The following is a 17,320-nucleotide window of genomic DNA, read 5'->3' on the forward strand; positions in this document are numbered from 1 at the left end:
TAGTGGTTAGAGAATAACATCAAATACGCCTTTCACCCTAGTTCATCTTTAGCCACGTAAAAAAATAAACACATAAAAAAAATATAATTATTACCCTGTTGTTTTTTGTTTTTTCGCAGTCATTTACTGTTTTCCTGTAATTCTATTCATATTCGCATTGTACTCATGACCTTGTCAATTCATAGCCTCAGTTTCTAAAGTCTCATCCTGTTGTTTTCTCAACAGTGATGTGAGAAGAATCGGAGTATCACTGATTGGCCACCAGAGGAGGATAGTGAGCAGCATACAAGCACTAGGACTGCAGTTCCTCCACGTTCAACAGAGTGGCTTCCATGTATGAAAATCCACATATACACATACACATACTATATAAACAAATGCTTTTCCCAGCATCGCTAGACCCCCCAAAACACACGCACACACCCTTCAGTTCCGGACTGACTGTCTGTCAATTAGAAGTGCTCCACGGCCTCTGTTTCTATCAAAATCCAGTGAAGACATCCAGTTGAAACCCATACATAGGAAAGCAGTCGCAAAGACCATGAAGAAACGCCGTGAATTGTTTGTCTTGATGAACTGTGTGTGACAGGATAATTGGACCATTTACCCGAAGGAACCACAGTAAACAACGGAACAATGACACCTTTCTGTTGTTCTGAAGATGTCATCTGTCAATCATCCTGCAAGTTCTGTGATTGACTGGACTCCAAACCTGAGAACTTTGAATAGCGTATTTGCTATTTTAATGTATTAAATAATGTGTCTTAAGAGATTTTCCTGGTTTATTCATCGAGCCTCTACAGTAAGAGACTATGGATCTGTTGAATGTCTTCAGCTTTAAATGACTATTATACATTGTTTATTACATCTGATATTTATCCTGATATTTATATGTATGTGTGACTTTGTTTCTTTTTGGTTGCATTTTGTTTAGTTCTTTTTCTAAGCAATATGTCCAGTCTTTAGAAAACCAAGAAAAGAGCCAAGGTAGGACGTGGAGAGCTTTATCTTGCTCTTTTGAAGAAAAAAACACCACACAAAACCATTGACTTCCTCAGGCTGTCAGCAAAGTGGTAAAAGTCTGACCTTTTTCAGAAGACTGTAAGCCGTTTTTTTACTCCTGTGCACCACAGTCAAATTGAACAAACCTAAACAAATACACTCAGACCAAGATTTTAGAACTGCACACATTTGTTCAGTCTACTTTGGTGTACAGATTCTGTAGACACCTCTGATGTTTAATCAGTTTGCCTTGCGACTATGAAACTATTGACATATAGTCACTGGAAAATCCCTGAGGTAATGTTCTCATATAGAGAACATGACAGTATAGCACTCTGCATGTTGGCAAGTATTTTTCCCAACACAGCAGGCCTACATACACGCATAACTTTAATGGCAACATACATATTTTCAATCTCTTTCACTTCCACCAGACATACAAATGCACAATACCAGTACCATGTTCATTAGCTGATACAGGCCCCCATCCTTCGATTGGCTCTTTGTACCTGAACATATATCTGGGACATTGAGACCACTTGACAAACTTCAAGTTGCAATGTGCAAGCATCAAAAGTGCAAGAGAAGCGAGTGCGTACTTCAAGCTGGGCAAGGGAAAACTCTGGGTAATCAGGTCATTATGTATTGTGCATAGTAAACTAATTGTACATTATTTTTTATTATTTATAAAGAGTAAAGAGAGATAAAGGTGATAAAGGTTGAATGTTTGTAAAAATAAATGATAACAGATATTTCTGTGTTTTATTGCATCACAATCAAAAAACAAAACAAAACAAAATTATTATATGGACTGCAATTTTGCTTTCTAAATTATTACAGCACAAAATCATGAAGAAGCTACAGCAAAGTTATGTGGTCGAAATACTTCCAAATCACTCCATTGGTAAAATAAAAAGCCTTGGGCTTAAATCAATGCAACTAGTTAAGAGTAGATTAACAGCCAAGTAAGTTGTAACAGTAGTTAGATCATATGTGGGTCTTAAAGGAATAGTTCACCCCAAAAAAATATAATTTGCTGAAAATGAACTCACCCTTAGGCCACATGACGTAGATTCGTTTTTTTATTCGTGGGAACAGATTTAGAGAACTTGGAGAACATTTGCTCACAAATGGATCCTCTGCAGAGAATGGGTGCCGTCAGAACAGTCCTAACAGCTGATAAAAAAACAAAACACAATAATCAAGTTATCAAGTTGCATGTCTGTAATCCATCAAGATATTTTTTAACTTTAAACTGTTGCTTTTTCTCTACTCAGAGTCATTTAATCTGAATCAGTAGAGAAATACGCAGAGATCCAGCGCCGATTACAAGCAAAAACATACACGTCTATAAAAAAAAGAATCAAGATTGATTTGATTAATCATCAAATAATGTTATCAATTTGATTAAAAATTGTAATTAATAGCCAACTTCTAATTTTAATGGTTTGCCAGAAAAATTATTAGAGTTTGTTTCTTTGAACTCATCAATTATATTTCAGTACATTTTGATTTTTTGGGTGAAATATTCATTACAGACCTTCCTGCCAAATGTCTGATGAAACCCTGTCTTGTCTAAGCATAATTAGTTAATATTTTGATTTAAAATAAAAATAATAACAACAACAACAACAATATAGCGGTGCTCATTAATGCACATGTTTTGCTCAAACAGAAGAGTAGGCATTCTCAACTCCAGCCCTTGAGGTCCACTTTCCTGCTGAGTTTACCTCCTTAATTTGATCAAACTCACCCACCTAATATTCTAACAATCCTGAAGAGCTTGTTTATGGGTGTTTGATTAGGGTTCAAGCTAAACTCTGCAGGAAAGTGGACCTCGAGGGCAAGAGTTGAGAACCCCTGCAGTACAGTATAGTGTAAAGAATGACACGATAATGCATTTTATGAAAGGGAATGCAAAAAAAATTATCAAATGAATTTTATACTCTGCCTAATATGTGGTTTGCTTTGGATTGCCAAGTGTATAAATGTGACACAGAGAACAATGTTGGGTATACATTAATGGAAACATGTTGTGTAACAAGCATTGCTTTAGTTAACCTGTGTTACAATTCTTCCTGATCCCATTTTTTTATTTGCTTATAGGCTCGTTGTTTTGCTAAGGACAATTCCACAGGTTATTTTTTTATTGTTGTATACTAATTTTTAATTTTGTATACTAAATGCACACAGTTAGATACTGTTTTCACTGACACTACCGGATGTAGGAAAATAAGGCAAATAATAATAATAATAAAGTTCACACAATAAACTTTGGTGAATTTGTGTATGATTAGATGACTTATTTTAGGTTCTAATAATTCATACCATCCGATTTTTATAGTTTGAGTTTTAATTGGTATTGGATAAAGGTAAAACAAAAAAAAAAAAAAAAAAAAAAAAAAAAAAATATATATATATATATATATATATATATATATATATATATATATATATATATATATATATATATATATATATATATTTTTTTTTTTTTTTTTTTTTTTTTTTTTTTTCGCAAAACTACTCTTGTCCATGTGATGACGCTATTGAGTAAACTTGTGAGTCGAGTGAAAAGGCGTCATCGGTCTCCTAGCAACGGATCGTGTGAGTGGAAGAGTTTAGTACGGTTTTCAGGACGCAAGGTAAGTTAAGTGTGTTTACTGCTCTCCGTCTTCACTGCCCGTACTGTCAATCATATGAATGCTTTCGAAATCACGTTTTAACCAAGGAGCAGACATCATACAGCCTGAACAGAGCCGGTGGAGAAAAATAAGAAATATCTTTCCATGTTCAGCAGACCGTCAGTGCAGGTTAGCCAGCCAGCTAACTTTAGCCCTTACCTGCAACGAATATGTAAACAATAACCTTAGATTAGCAGAAAATGATAATCGTGTGTTTTTATCTGGACGTTTATGAGTGTTTAACAGAACAGACTCCGTGAACGGACGTGTTTTGATTATTTGAGCGTACGCGTAGCGTACTCGCACATGTGAAGCTCCAGCTAATGAGCTCAGAGGATTACAGGCTCTTCTCGTAGATTACCGTTACGCTTTTACATTTATGTGTTTCTGATCTTCGGCATTGTTTAAGAGGTAACTTTACGGTTATGAGCTTTTTAATGCAACTATCTTTGCTGTCGTTGGGTTATTGGATGGATGGCATGTAAAGATATGCAACTGGTATGTCCTTTTCATATATTCCTATATACCTATATCCTATATATAACAGGTGGGTGCTCTCTCTAGACCCTATATACTGGCATATAAATACCGCGAGTTTACAGATTAAAGATAATTAGGTTCATGTACTATTACAGCCGCTAGTTAATTCTACAGCCTCTAGTTAATCCTAAAGTTAATTCACTTAAAACTGATAATTAAAAAAGGGAGCAAGGTAATTTTCTTATCAAACCAGCCGCGGATAGCCAACGATGCCGATCTCAATCAAATATTAAAATATTTCTAATTATAGCATAATTTATTATTAAAACAATAGGGCAATACTATACACCGATCAGGCATAGCATCATGACCACTGACCGGTGAAGTGAATAATAACACTGATTATCTTCATCACCTGTTAGTGGGTGGGATATATTAGGCAGCAAGTGAACATTTTGTCCTCAGAGTTGATGTGTTTGAAGAAGGGAAAATGGGCAAACGCAAGGATTTGAGAGAGTTTGACAAGGGCCAAATTGAGATGCCTAGAGTAGACGACTGGGTCAGAGCATCTGCAAAACTGCATGCAGCTCTTGTGGGGTGTTCCCGGTCTGCAGTGGTCAGTATCTGTCTAAAGTGGTCCAAGGCGGTGACACGGTCATTGGTGCACACGAGGAGCCAACAGACAAGCTGCTGTAGCTCAGATTGCTCAAGAATTTAATGCTGGTTCTGATGGAAAGGTGTCAGAATACACAGTGTATCGCTGTTTGTTGCGTATGTGGCTGCATAGCCGCAGACCAATCAGGGTGCCCAATGCTGACCCCTTTTCCACTGCAGAAAGTGCCAACAGTGAGCACGTGAGCATCAGAACTAGACCATGGAGCAATGGAAGAAGGTGGCCTGATGATTAACCTTTTTTTTTTGTTTTTACATCACGTGGATGGCAATTGCTTAGCTGGGGAACACCAGGATGTACAGTACTATGTGAAGAAGGCAAGCCTCGGAGGCAGTGTGATGCTTTAGGCAATGTTCTCCTGGGAAACATTGGATCCTGCCATCCACCACCATTGTGTGCACCCTTTCATGGAAACGGTATTCCCTGGTGACAGTAGCCTCATTCAGCAGGATAATGTGTCCTGCCACAAAGCAAAAATGGTTCACAAATTTCCCAGATCTCAATCCAATCGAGCATCTGTAGGATGTGCCGATCAAACAAGTCCGATCCATTGAGGTCCCAAATCACTACTTACAGGACTTAAAGGATCTAATGCGAACATCTCTGTGCCAAATACCACAGCACACCTTCAGGGGTCTAGTGGAATCAATGCCTCGACGGGTCACTGCTGTTTGGGCAAAAAAAGGGGAACCAACACAATATTAGGAAGGGGGGTTATAATGATATGCCTGATCAGTGTATATGGAGAAGAAAAAAGATTGTATGTGTATATTTTATAGATATATATATATATATATATATATATATATATATATATATATGTGTGTGTGTGTGTGTGTGTGTGTGTGTGTATGTATATGTGTGTATTTTAATTTAGAATTCATATAATTAAATATTATAAATAAAATAATACATAAAACAATAAATTACTATAACAATATTGGTGTGAGCAGTTCTGTATTTATTTTAGCCCTACTTCCCTTTCCCTGAGTGGTCATTCCACTTGTCAGGCCGCCATTGTAAGTAAGAACCTGTTCTTAATTACTTGCCTGTAAAAATAAAGGTTTGTGTGTGTGTGTGTTCATCAAGGCTGCATTAAAGACATTTTATTCTAAAGTAACTGTTCATGTAAAAAATTATATTTCAAACAAATGCTGTGATCTTTTAGACTTTCTGTTTACAGTTGTCACAGAAATATTAAGCAGCACAACTGTCAAAACTAGAGTTGGGTATTGATTGGGATATTCGATACCGGTGCCATTTCGATACTTTTATAACGGTACTGGTGCCGAAACGGTGCCTGAATCAATACTTCTATAAAAAGAAATAAAGAAATAAATAATTGAAAAATAAAAAATAAAAAGACATAATAACAATAACCTTAAAAAGATTCAAAATGAATACATAGCATTCACACACTCTAAGGCTAATACATGTATTTCATGATCTGGGTCATTATTTAATACAAAACCACACATAATGTTTCTACTGTATCTCTGTCACTCACTCTGATATTTAGTTAAAATGACTGCTGTCTGTCACTGTCTTTAATCAGTTCCGTGAATGACTGTATGCTCATTCTTAATAAATTAGCAACAATGTCATTTGTAAAGTACAGTCTTAGGCACATTAGTTTGTTAACCCCAAAAAAGGGTTTTAAGCCAGTTATTTTCGATCTTTTGCTTTAGTATGTCAGTGGGAAATATCAGTTTATTTTTCCAAACATTTATTTTGCCATTAATTTCAATAATAATCTAGTGATATTGTTGAATGCACAAGCAGTCTGACAACAGACTGCCCAAGACTAAGACTTTTGCACAGTAGTGTATGTATAAAATACGTATAATTAGGTTAAGCATATTTAAATAAGTGTAATTAAAGTATGCGTTCATAAGGGGCTCGATTTTTCACTGGAGGAAACAGCTGTGGTGTGATGAGCGGTGACAAGCGAAAACTTACAGTAGATGAGAAACCGACTGCTCCCTCATGACCTTATGTAAACTGTATTTATGACAAAGAACTGCACAGATACAGATATTGTAACTATCGATAAATACACTGTGTTGCGCTGAAAGATGGGGAGGAGATCTCCACTGAAATCTTTGTTCTGATTCGGTTCGGTGCATATCGGTTCCATAGGTACCGGTGCCATATTGGTTCCAGGTTTCGTTACCCAACCCTAGTCAACACTGATAATAATAGGAAATGTTTCTTGAGCATCAAATCAACATATTAAAATGACTTCTGAAGGATCATGTGACACTGAAGACTGGAGTAATGGCTGCTGAAAATTCAGCTTTGCATCACAGGAATGTATTGTTGAAAATAAATGGTAAAACGATTAAACTGTAAATTTTAGTTGTAATGATTTTTCAATATTCTGTTTTTCTGAATAAATCCAGCCTTGTTGAACATAAGAGACTCTTTCAAAAACACTCAAAAATCTTACCAACTTTGTGTCACAATTAGCTGGAATCTATAAAAAAAACAGTAGTAGAAGTAGATCTTAGTATTTGTATATTTCTTTATGTATTTTAAAACAACTGAGATCTGCTCCCTTCAGCAGTTGGTGCCTTATAGAGACTGAAAAAAAAGCGATGTTTCTGTTGTCCCAAGTGGGAGTCAGCCTCTGGATGCATCTAATAAATAATCTAATGGCGCTTGTCTTTGATGTGGTCTCTTTCCAGAAGCGTCCCATCCAAACAGGCAAATGGGGCTTTTTGACAAGCTTTCAGGGTGGCTGGGCCTGAAGAAGAAGGAAGTGAACGTGCTGTGTTTAGGTCTGGACAACAGTGGAAAAACTACCATCATCAACCAGCTAAAGCCATCCAATGTATGTCAGACTCAATGTAAAATAACATGGTTTTCACAAGTTTGGTTTTTGACTATTCCGTTCTCTTTGACCTCTGTTTTGTATGTGAGCTTACAGTTGTGATCTTGCCTTTTTTCTTTGCAGGCTCATGCTCAAGACATTGTACCAACTATAGGTTTCAACATAGAAAAGTTTAAGACCTCAAGGTGCATATTTGAAAGCCATAACTATAAAAATGTTGATAAAATTTTTTGTCCATTTTCAAAATATTACTAACACGATATCTGTTTTCTCCGAAGTCTTTCTTTCACAGTGTTTGATATGTCAGGGCAGGGAAGATACAGAAATCTGTGGGAGCACTATTACAAGTAGGTTTCTCTGATTCAAGCTTATCTGATTCTCTTTACTGAGCTAATGAAGAGCCATCTGCCACTTGGAAATCAATCTGTGTTTTTTTGTGTTTATCAATGTTATCTTGTTTGTTTTCAGAGAGGGTCAGGCCATCATATTTGTCATTGACAGTGGGGATAAACTAAGAATGGTTGTGGCAAAAGAAGAATTGGATACCCTTTTGAATCACCCTGGTACATATTTCATTCTCTGATTCAGTCATCATTTTCAGATCTAAATTAAAGGAACAATTCATCCAAAAATGAAAACTAGCTGAAAATATAGTCACCCACAGGCCTTCTAGGATGTTGATAAATTAGTTTTTTAAGAGTATGGATTTGGAGAAATGTAGCATTACAATCACAATAATCTGTCATGATCTCAGGGGGGGCTGAGGCTTTTTCTGTCCTGGAGCACATGATTTGGGTTTTGGTGGCTCGCCAGGTGTTTCATTATTCTCCCTATGTTTTCCCCGCCCTTCTTGTTATCCCTGTTAACGTTTTCTCCCTTACCTGCACCCTGTCTTGCTCTGATTATCTTCCCTTTATCATGCCCTTGTGTTTGTCTATCTTCTATCTTGTGTCAGTCCGTAAGCGTTGCTTAAGTAATCTTGTTGCTTAAGTAAGCTTGTTGCTTGTCAAAGTTTGCTGACTCCGTTTTTGTATCTTTCCCTCTGTCTAGTCGATCAGTTTTTGTTTTTCCCCTGCCGTGCCTCTTGTTACTCAGTAACCCACATCTATCAGGCAGCTGTCTCTACTTACCTGTGCATTGCCTCCAACTCTGGCAAAGGCTTTCCAGCGCTGATCTGCCACCTGTTCCCCGCTGCTGTGCGGCTGTCGTCATAGGAATCATCAAGCTGGCTGCTCATGCAGAGTGCTGCCTGTCTCGTGCTCCTGTGGATTAAGTCCTCTGAGTTTATCGATTAAACGTGTCATTCATTCAACCGCAGTTGGATCCTGTTCCTTTCCCTGACAGTAGGGACTGACCAGAAATGGATCCAGCGGGTGAAGAGTTCGTTCGATCGGCTATCGCGCACCAAGGTGCTCTCCTCGGCCACCAAGCCAGCCAGCTGTCGTCCACCACTCGGGAGGTAGAGATACTCACTGCCCAGATGGCCGAATTAAGTGATCGCATCCGTGAACTACAAAGTGTTCTGTCATCCGCCGCCTCGGCGGTTTCCCAGCCTCTCGCTCTGCTCGAGCCCGAGCAGCACACTAATAATCCGCCCTTGTATGACGGAGATCCGAATTCATGTCGAGCTTTTCTGTCCCAATGTGCGTTGGTGTTCGCACTGCAACTGCGCCGTTACGCTACAGAGCGTTTGAAGATCGCTTATGTCATCACGCTGCTGACGGGAAAGGCTCGCGAGTGGGGAATGGCCGTTTGGTACGCGAGGGCCCATTTTTGCTCGAACTTTGAGGACTTTCACTGTGAAATGATGAAGTTGTTTGATCGCTCCGTGAAGGGGGATGAGGCTGCTTCAAAACTCGCACGGCTCCGTCAAGGTGGGCGTTCTGTTACGGAGTACGCCATTCAGTTTAAGACTCTAGCGGCCTCTTCTGGTTGGAATGCGGGGGCACTGCGGGCTATGTTTCGGGAGGGGCTGAGTTTTGACATTCAGGACAAGATAGCGACACGCGAGCTGCCCAAGACCCTGGAGGGATTTATTGACCTGGCCAATCGTGTCGAGAGCCGTCTTCATTTACGCCAACGACGCTTGACTTCCCGTCCATCTTGGGGGTTAGAAGATACCCAGCCATTCAAGACTCAACAACCGCCTCAATCACCCCAGACGGATCCTGAACCCATGCAGTTGGGGCGACTGCATTTGTCTGCCCAAGAGAGACAACATAGGCTGGTGAAGGGGCTCTGTCTGTATTGTGGAGGGTCAGGTCATTTTGTTCAGTCGTGCCCATTAAAAAGCCAGAGCCCACTAGTCAACCGGGGAGTCCTAGTGGGCGTTTCTCCTCTTATCTCCCCTCAGTCACGTACCCAGCTCTCTGCCACCATCAAGTATCAGGGCTCAGGTAACTCCTGCAAGGCACTTATTGATTCTGGCGCTGAAGCCAGTTTCCTGGACTACTGCACGGCCAAGAGTTGGGGCATTCCAGCCATTTCTCTTCCTTCTCCTATCACGGTCTGGGGTCTTTCTGGTCAGCCGGTCGCCACCATCACCCACACCACTCCTCGTGTAAGTCTTGTTGTCTCGGGCAATCACCATGAGTCAGTTGTGCTGTACCTTCTGAGGTCCCCTCATGCCAGGCTTGTTCTGGAGCATCCTTGGTTGGCTCAGCACAGCCCTCATGTGGATTGGTCCCGCTGTCAGATTGTTTCATGGAGTCAGTCATGTCATGCATGTTGCCTTGGTCCTGCCTCTTCTCCTGTGTCTGTGCCTCCTGTGTTGCAGGTAGAGCCTGCTGACCTCACTGGGGTCCCGGCGGAGTACTTCGATCTGCGGCTGGTTTTCAGCAAGTCCCGAGCCACCTCGCTGCCTCCTCACCGGCCGTTTGATTGTGCCATCGATCTCCTTCCAGGCACTTCTCCACCCCGGGGTCACCTTTTTTCCCTGTCGGGTCCTGAACGAGAGGCCATGGACGCATACATTCAGGAATCCTTAAAGGCCGGACTCATCCGCCACTCATCCTCCCCTGCCGGCGCTGGGTTCTTCTTCGTCAAGAAGAAGGATGGCTCTCTGCGTCCTTGCATTGATTGTCGAGGGTTAAATGACATAACTATAAAGAACAGGTACCCCTTACCATTAATGTCATCTGCCTTTGAACTTTTGCAGGGAGCCAAGGTCTTCACTAAATTAGACCTCCGCAACGCCTATCACCTCATCCATATTCGTGAGGGCGATGAGTGGAAGACAGCCTTCAATACCCCTCAGGTACACACTCAGCATGTGCGCCAGGTCCTCCAGTGGCTTCTTGAGAACCAGCTTTATGTCAAAGCGGAGAAGTGCGAGTTCCATGCTAAGTCTGTTCCCTTCCTGGGATTTATAGTCTCAGCAGGGGAGATCAAGCCTGATCAGGCCAAGGTCAAGGCTGTCGCCAAGTGGCCAGTCCCCAACTCCAGGAGGGCTCTGCAGCATTTCTTGGGATTTGCCAACTTTTATCGGCAATTCATCAGGAATTTTGGCCAGGTAGCTGCACCCCTAACGGCGCTCACCTCCACTAAGGTACCGTTAACCTGGAGTACTCAGGCTCAGGAGGCCTTTGATAATTTAAAGTCCCGGTTTATCTCTGCTCCTGTTCTCTCTGTTCCAGACCCTGAACGGCAATTCATTGTTGAGGTGGACGCGTCGGAGGTTGGGGTAGGCGAAGTCTTGTCCCAGTGCTCCAGTAGGGATGGGAAGGTGCACCCTTGTGCATATTTTTTCCCATCGCCTTAACCCGGCTGAACGAAACTACAACATAGGTAATCGTGAGCTCCTGGCAGTGACCGTTTTAATTTCATCCTTTCGTACCGGCCTGGGACTAAGAATGTCAAACCTGACACTCTGTCCCGTCAGTTCGAGCGACCGGGGGAGGAGGTGCCTACCGAGACTATACTCCCGGAAGGAGTAGTGGTGGGGGTTCTCTCCTGGGACGTCGAGCGGCGGGTGGAGGAGGCCAGACGAGGGGTGGAAGTACCAGTTGAGTGTCCGGCGGGTCGGTTGTTCGTGCCGGCAGTGTTACGCCCTGAGGTCCTTCAGTGGGGTCATGAATCTAAGGTTACCTGCCATCCAGGAATCAGGAGGTCTCTGGCTGCCATCTGTCAGCGATTTTGGTGGCCCTCAATGGGCCAGGATGTCAGGCAGTTTGTATTGGCTTGTTCAGTTTGTGCCCAGAACAAGGTCTCTAACCGTCCCTACATTGGCCAACTTCAACCCCTGCCCATTCCTTCTCGCCCCTGGTCACATATTGCCTTAGATTTCATCTCTGGCTTGCCTGTCTCGAATGGTTACACTGTTATCCTCACAGTGGTGGATCGCTTTTCTAAGGCGGTTCATTTTGTGCCCCTACCCAAACTCCCCTCTGCCAAGGAGACCGCCCAACTGGTAATTGACCACGTCTTCCGTTTCCATGGCCTTCCGGTGGACGTAGTCTCTGACAGGGGTCCCCAGTTTGTCTCCCGGTTTTGGCAAGAATTTTGTCGACAGATTGGGGCCTCTACAAGTCTGTCATCAGGATTTCATACTCAGACCAACGGTCAGTGTGAACGAGCCAATCAGGATCTCGAGCGAGTTCTCCGCTGCCTGGCATTCCGTAACCCTGCCTCCTGGAGCCAACAGCTCACTTGGATTGAGTATTCCCATAATACTCTTCCAGTAGCATCCACAGGTATGTCACCCTTTGAATGTTCTGTTGGTTACTCTCCTCCCTTATTTCCCTCTCAGGAACCCGATGCTGCAGTTCCGTCTGCCCTAGCCTTTGTTCGAAGATGTCGTCGCATCTGGAGGAAGGCTAGGAAGGCCCTGGTCCAGGCCTCTAGACGAACCAAGGCAGCGGTTGATCGCCACCGGATTCCAGTGCCCCGTTATGTCTGTGGTCAGAAGGTATGGCTGTCTACCAGGGACCTGCCTCTCAGGGCTGCCTCTTGCAAGTTGGCACCCAGGTTCATTGGCCCATACCAGATCACCAAGGTCCTTAATCCGGCTGCGATACGGCTCAAGTTGCCCCCCCCCCCCCCCCCCCCCCCCTCGTCTAGTGGATGGTTCTCCTGCCTATTCTGTTCGGAGATTACTAGATGTTCGTCGTCGTGGCAGGGGTTTTCAATACCTGGTGGACTGGGAGGGTTATGGTCCGGAGGAGAGGAGTTGGGTTCCGGCTCGGGATATTCTGGATCGGTCGCTGATCGACGACTTCTGCCGTAAACAGGGTAATCCCCCCCCTTAGGTCGCCTAGTGGCGTTCCTGGGGGAGGGGGTACTGTCATGATCTCAGTGGGGGCTAAGGCTTTTTCTGTCCTGGAGCACATGATTTGGGTTTTGGTGGCTCGCCAGGTGTTTCATTATTCTCGCTATGTTTTCCCCGCCCTTCTTGTTATCCCTGTTAACATTTTCTCCCTCACCTGCACCCTGTCTTGCTCTGATTATCTTGTGTCAGTCCGTAAGCGTTGCTTAAGTAAGCTTCTTGTTGCTTGTCATAGTTTGCTGACTCCGTTTTTGTATCTTTCCCTCTGTCTAGTCGATCTGTTTTTGTTTTTGTTTTTCCCCTACCGTGCCTCTCGTTACTCAGTAACCCACATCTATCAGGCGGCTGTCTCTACTTACCTGTGCATTGCCTCCAACTCTGTTCCCCGCTGCTGTGCGGCTGTCGTCATAGGAATCATCAAGCTGGCTGCTCATGCAGAGTGCTGCCTGTCTCGTGCTCCTGTGGATTAAGTCCTCTGAGTTTATTAATAAAACGTGTCATTCATTCAACCGCAGTTGGATCCTGTTCCTTTCCCTGACATAATCCATGACTGCATTTCATCACTTTACGTGTTGTGAAGCAAAAAAATAGCATGTTTGTAAGAAACAAAATCATCTGCATTTTGGTTGGCTTGAGGAGGAGTGCATTTTCACTAGTGAACTAGGGTGAACTAGTCCTTTAAAAGCACCCTAATATTCATATATGTTTGTTTTTCTGGGCATGCTTAGATATTAAGCACAGAAGGATACCTATACTCTTTTTCGCTAACAAGATGGACCTCAGGGATGCATTGTCGGCAGTAAAGGTCTCCCAGCTCTTGTGTCTGGAAAATATTAAGGACAAACCATGGCATATCTGGTAAGAAAAAAATTATTTTTCGTTAGATTGTGGTCTGCTTTCATTTAAATAATTTGCTTAATGAAAAAATATGTAAAGGTCTATTCTGATTTCTATACCGTGTTTGAGTAACAGTTATTAATTGCACATTTGAAATGTCATATACTGATTTGGGTGAGATTGGGATCATGGAAATTATTATTGATGGGGAGTCAGAGAGCCTGTAGACCTCAGTCAGGTTCTGAATTTAACACTGATGAAAACAAGGCTGTGAGGGACAGATGTACAATCTTTACATTGGCATACGTGAAATATCCTAGATCACATAATTTTCACAGTTCACAAGTTTCATGGAATTTTTGGCGACCAAAATTTGAACATACTGTACAGTCCTTTGAATGTATTGTACTTTGTACTTTGGATGCCATGTCAGAAGTAGTACATAAATCATCAAGCTATTGCAGCAGGCAACAGATTTAGCTTTAGTTACAGTATTCAACAAATGTCATAATAAATGAGGAAAAGTATTACATACAGCAGTGACAAGCATTCCTGTCTGGACGGAATTAGATTTCTCAGAGGAACCCTGAGCGAGCCAGAGGTGGTAATTTGCTCTTTGGTTTTTACAAAGGTTGCATGAGACATGTTCAATTTTGATGGCAATATCACAATCCTAAAGTATATCTGTGACCAATTTGAAAATATCTCCTCAGGGTAAACCTGCCATGTCTGAAAAAAGAGGGGGTGTGTGTATTTGTTTAAGGGGTTTTCCTCTCCAAATCTTGATTTATTTTATACAGATTGATCATGATCACTGTTTTTTGGACAGTATGTATATTCAAAACTACAGTAAAAACAGTAATATGGTTAACTTTTTTATTAAAATGAGTTATTTTCTGTAGTAATAAAATATAATTTATTGGTGTAATGCATTACTCCAGTCTTCAGTGTCGCATGATCCTTAAAAAAAAAAAAAAAAAAAAAAAAAAATAGAATAGAATAAGCTAATTTGATGCTCAAGAAACGTGTCTTATTATTAGCAGTGCACTTTGTTTTCAAAGTTGTTGCTTATTTTTTTTTTGTGGAAACACTAATACTTTTCTGTGGATTGTTTGATGAATAGGAAGTTAAAATTGTATTTGAAATAAAACCTTGTTACAATGTATATGAAGCTATACTGCCACTTTTGATCAACTTAATCTGTCCCTGCGTAACATTTAAAAAAGAAATCATACTGACCCTAAATGTTTGAACATTATTGTACATATGTTATACACATGCAGTATACATATTAAATGCATATATTAAATAAATTACAGTGCAAGTGATGCAGTGAAAGGAGAAGGTCTTCAGGAGGGTGTAGACTGGCTGCAAGGTAAATACACCTATTCCTTGTTTTGTGCGTCTAATTTCCTGTTTGTCTTTGAATTATTATTTTCTACAGAGATTAACTGAAATGCTTTTTAAGATATCACACAAAAAGATCATATACTATATAAATAGTGTTCAAATGCCTCTTATATTCTTGTATTATTTCACTCCTAGAACAAATTCCACAGTAAGTACCGAAGCTTAACTTCCTACATGTGTGTGATCTTTGGTTAATTGTACAGCTAAATATAACTTTAATGTTAGAAATCCCTTTTGGGCTGTATTTATTCTTGCACCACTTCACTTTGGCCTTATAGAAGAAATTCAAAAGCAAATAATCTTTCGATGGTATCTCAAAGATGGGATACAGCCCAAACTGATGCAAAACTATTTCAGCCCCCCCTCCTCCTTTGTTGTTAGAGGTGCATTTGAGGAAGTCAGTAACAATGAAGTTCACAGCTGTCTGTTCTCCTCTACCCATTGTTTTAGTTTGGTCCGTTTTTTTTTTTTTTTTTTTTTAAGTCTAAATGTATAATGAGTTAAATCCTTCTTCTGTTTCCCCTCCCTTTAACAGATCAAATCAGAACGATGAAAACGTAAAAACCTCCTGAAATATGAAAACAGCCAAGCTCACCAGCTGCAATGGCAGAACCAGACACAACAGAGTTTCAACTTTGGGCACAAAAACGGTCTTTGTCAGTTAGCTTGGTAGTGTAATAAACTGTTTGGCTTTGATTATGGCCCTGTTTGCTCTAGGTATGAACAACTGTCTCAGTTGATCTGATCACAAGTTGTCAGTCCAGACTTTTTCTTTTTAAATCTCACCACAAACATTATTCTGACAGTTGTTCTCTTTTAAAGCCACACAAAACCAGTGAAGTTTAACCTATTAGCACAATAATTGATTGACAGATTCCCTGCTGCCCAGGCACATTAGAATTTAAACAAAAATTTAAATTTGGCCATATACATTTCTGAGTACCTCCAAGTGAGTAAGATCACAAAATATTTCACCACTTTTGATCACCTGAGCTATTATTATGCTATAATCATGTGTAAATATGAATGTGACAGTGCATCTAATATTTGATCATTGCACCTTCTTTCTTGATGAATTACACTACACTTCTTGGCTGCCAATGCTGTGAAGTAATTCTGTTGAGAAACTCACTGTAACAGGTTTCTCAGACAGCTGGGGCACAGTGGCTAATATTTTATATCTTAGCTATGTTTGTTTATGAATAGAAAACATTCCCAAGCAGTGCTTATTCCACTGCTATGGAATGAGAAATTGGTCAAAGCTTGTTACTGTAGTGATGTACAGTATTGCTGTTTAGTCACTATTTTGCTATGATGTACTTTTCATGCATTGTATGCATGTCGCCACTGAACAGTATGAAAATGAGAAATGATGACACCTCAAACCATCACAAAGGAAACACTTCTCTTTGTTCTGGAGTTATTTATTTTCCATAAACATTTTGTGTGTGTGTGTGTGCGCGTGTTGTCTAGACAGATTACAATTTCACATAATATTTGCAAAGCAAAAGTTTTTTTGTATTATTAGTATTCATTAATAAGGGATCTTGTAATAGAATGTTTAAAGAATAAACTAACTCTGGGGCTTGGTCTGTGTATGATTTCTCTCTCTCTCAAATTCAAATGAGCTTTTTTGGCATGATTTGCACAGTATTGTCGAAGCATTACATTAATAAGGAATAAACTCTCTCTCTCTCTCTCTCTCTCTCTCTCTCTCTCTCTCTCTCTCTCTCTCTCTCTCTCTCAAAAAAACAAAAAAACAACATGTCTAAACCGTGATTAGTTATGGAAAATTCAATGCACTTTCTCATTAAAACCCCAACATCAGCACGGTCATATAGGCTACTGAAAATGGCAGAGAGATGGCAATAGATGAGTCTCATCTAATCATAGTGCCATCTGCTGTTTTTATGGAATCGCGCACATTTTATGTCTTTACTAAGTGGTGCCAAGGCTGCACTATGCATTCATTGAAGACGTCAGCTGGAGCTACATCTCATTTAATTATGTCTAATGATATAAGTGTTATTAACAGAACAGGTGCACGACTACGAGTGTGAATTAGTTTTGGTTCAATATACCCAAAGAGTAGCTTCCATTTTATAAGCAATATTGGCACTTTATTTTTCTCTCCCAAA

General features: G+C 40.8%; 2 protein-coding genes across 3 annotated transcripts in view; both read left to right on the forward strand.

Annotated features, from left to right (window-relative positions):
* The window catches only part of LOC128016030 (ephrin type-A receptor 6-like), a 129,433-nt gene extending 127,510 nt beyond the window's left edge, over nucleotides 1-1,923 (forward strand). The window contains exon 17 of the mRNA XM_052600349.1: nucleotides 226-1,923. Coding sequence (XP_052456309.1) covers nucleotides 226-340 — 115 coding nt within the window. The 3' untranslated portion in view covers nucleotides 341-1,923. The remainder of the gene's footprint in view (nucleotides 1-225) is intronic.
* A 1,671-nt stretch (nucleotides 1,924-3,594) lies between these two features.
* Nucleotides 3,595-16,770, forward strand: LOC128016081 (ADP-ribosylation factor-like protein 6). 2 transcript variants are annotated; one of them, XM_052600462.1, is made up of 8 exons: nucleotides 3,595-3,647; nucleotides 7,527-7,672; nucleotides 7,796-7,857; nucleotides 7,951-8,019; nucleotides 8,141-8,235; nucleotides 13,664-13,793; nucleotides 15,092-15,147; nucleotides 15,718-16,770. In XM_052600462.1, exons 2-8 carry the CDS (start codon nucleotides 7,550-7,552, stop codon nucleotides 15,741-15,743), a joined length of 561 nt encoding a protein of 186 aa, XP_052456422.1. In that variant the 5' UTR covers nucleotides 3,595-3,647; nucleotides 7,527-7,549; the 3' UTR covers nucleotides 15,744-16,770. The 2 variants fall into 2 exon arrangements, with proteins under 2 accessions (XP_052456422.1, XP_052456431.1); XM_052600471.1 differs by lacking the exons at nucleotides 13,664-13,793; nucleotides 15,092-15,147; nucleotides 15,718-16,770 and adding an exon at nucleotides 13,260-13,614.
* The last annotated feature ends 550 nt before the right edge of the window (nucleotides 16,771-17,320 follow it).

Source organism: Carassius gibelio, chromosome A1 (assembly GCF_023724105.1).
Source record: "Carassius gibelio isolate Cgi1373 ecotype wild population from Czech Republic chromosome A1, carGib1.2-hapl.c, whole genome shotgun sequence".
Taxonomy (NCBI): Eukaryota; Metazoa; Chordata; class Actinopteri; order Cypriniformes; family Cyprinidae; genus Carassius; species Carassius gibelio.

Excerpts from the sequence above, each read along its gene's own strand:
- LOC128016081 (XM_052600462.1), top strand. The coding sequence starts at position 7,550 with ATGGGGCTTTTTGACAAGCTTTCAGGGTGGCTGGGCCTGAAGAAGAAG. Across the intron at positions 7,673-7,795 it reads ACCAGCTAAAGCCATCCAAT|GCTCATGCTCAAGACATTGT; the intron begins GTATGTCAGACT and ends TTTTCTTTGCAG. Across the intron at positions 7,858-7,950 it reads GAAAAGTTTAAGACCTCAAG|TCTTTCTTTCACAGTGTTTG; the intron begins GTGCATATTTGA and ends TTTTCTCCGAAG.